Here is a 2125-nt window from a genome sequence, read left to right as displayed (position 1 = left end):
ATTTTTTTTGAATTTAATAAATAAAATCTCTAGTTCCAGTGGGGTAAAAAAGGCACTTTCTGTTGTCTGTCGTCATGGTGACTCGTCAAATCGGGACTCCACTGATAATTGCTTTTCATAATTGTTACGCACATGTTCAACTCTGAGTGGGCCTACTTAGAGTTGACTGAACTAATTCATAGCAGCCATTGTGAAATCGAAAACTCAGAGGTCGCTACCTTAGGCTAGATCAGTTTAGAGTTGAGCATTTGAATCTGAGTTTGTTAAACCTGCTTCTATAAACTGACACCTGCTGCTGGAATCCTGTACACATACTGTACGTAAATAAGCTTAACATTTTCTGCATCTTCTGTTTCTGTGATCAGAGTGATTTACTATAAGCATGACACAGAGTTTAATTTGAAAATTTCCCACTGAAGCCAACCTTTGCCCTCTCGAGCTGAACAGTGGCCTGCTGTTCTCTCTCCTGCCGCCCACCCTCCTTCTCCTCCTCCAGGGACACATCTGAGTCAGACGGTCGGCTTGTGTAGGAATCAGCTGAGCCCTGCAGGACAAGCAGAAACAAAAAGGAAATTGACCTGTTACTGGATGCAATTAAATGTAAAAAATAAAAGACGAGTGTAATAAAGCTCTCACTGTGATGCAGATTAACCTATGGACGTAATAAAATATGCTGCTGTGACTGAACCAGTCAGTAAAACAGACACAAACTAAACATTGATTATGAGAGTTATTGAGTTTCCATGAATTGTAGTATTAATTGTTATACAGAAGATGATGAAGAGCCTGGACTGACAGATTCAGTGGTTCTTTTTTCCGGGATGAGAGGATGAAAAATATTTTTACTATATACAGGAGTTAATCTAATTTTAGATTAAGTATAAATGATTTTGTACCTTAGGAATAAAGATATGCTTTGGTTATGCTAATTTATGTCTCCTCAAAAACATAGACATTTACTGAACAGTGAGGAGAGATCCTGTTTTAAGCTCTCTCTCAGTTTATAAAATACTTAAATATGACAAAAACTGTTCTGTTTGATTGAGCAATATAGGCTCCTTTATCTGTAGCAAAACTAAGTTATATAAAATCCATTATTCTCCTATGCATCAATATCTTGGGGGTCTTGAGAAAAGTTAGTCCAGTTTTTTGTCGGCATTTTCTATTAAATTACATTTAGGGCCTGATCTTCAAAGATTTCAAATAACACATGCAATTTTCTTCTTAGTACGTTCAGCAAGTGGGCATATTTAGGGTGATCCACAAAGATTGATGCGAGGACGTCAAGACGTGTGATCCAGTTTGTTTCCCGTAATTAAAATGAGTAGAATTTGTGTTTCTTCACACTGGCCATTTCTCAATATGTGTACTTGTGCGTTCTCGTGAAACGTCATCAGCCTCAGCCTCAGTATTGTTCCAATAAACAAGAACAGCAGACAGAGAACGGTCAAAGTCCCCGGATGTTGTTCTCGCCCCTCCCTGTTTACCCAGCATGCATCAGAGCAGACTTGTCCGTTCTTGAGATTGACAGCTGTCCCAGCATGCACTGCGGCAGCTTTCAATGGAACGCTGACAGAGCTCAGAGTATTAGGTTAAAAGTTTGTTTTCTGTTGCCGTTGTTCAATGAAAGTACATTTTAGGATAATTTGAGACGAGAACATTATACCTTTAAGTGTCACTATATGGTCCGTTTACTGATTTAATGTGTAATTTTAAAAAAGATTTTGGAAGCTGAGAGAACTGCATCAACCAGAGTAAAGGCAGCCAGGGCTAACCTCAGCCCGTCTGCAGCAGCCCTCACTCTGCATAGCTGTGCGTGAAGGACCGCTGGATTTAATTTCGAGTTTTTTGTTTTATTTGGCAAAATGTTCATATAATTTGTGTTTATCTGAATGTTTACATTATTATTCCCCCAATAAATGAAAAAGGTAAGAATTTATTATTATATAGAGCCTATTAATAACAGGAGGTGAAATGCAGCTCCAGATGAGCTGAGCATGTGGTGATTTCATGAGTACGCTTCTGTTCCAATTGACCCAGATTTATGCTGCGCCCTCCTGTTCTCCCAAAGTCTATACTTTAGGGATGCTATAATCGATGATATAATCGGCCTCCTATCGGTATC

The 2125-nt window shown here is 38.8% G+C and overlaps 1 protein-coding gene across 3 annotated transcripts in view; it reads right to left on the bottom strand.

Annotated features, from left to right (window-relative positions):
• Positions 1-2125, bottom strand: part of cacnb4 (calcium channel, voltage-dependent, beta 4 subunit) — a 61542-nt gene that overhangs the window by 21622 nt on the left and 37795 nt on the right. For all 3 annotated transcript variants that reach the window (XM_015396513.1, XM_015396514.1, XM_015396515.1), the window contains one exon: positions 425-544. In XM_015396513.1, the coding sequence (XP_015251999.1) occupies positions 425-544 (120 nt within the window). The remainder of the gene's footprint in view (positions 1-424; positions 545-2125) is intronic.

This window comes from Cyprinodon variegatus, unplaced genomic scaffold, assembly GCF_000732505.1.
Source record: "Cyprinodon variegatus isolate N-32 unplaced genomic scaffold, C_variegatus-1.0 Scaffold801, whole genome shotgun sequence".
NCBI lineage: Eukaryota > Metazoa > Chordata > Actinopteri > Cyprinodontiformes > Cyprinodontidae > Cyprinodon > Cyprinodon variegatus.
This window is presented reverse-complemented; position numbering and strand designations above follow the sequence as displayed.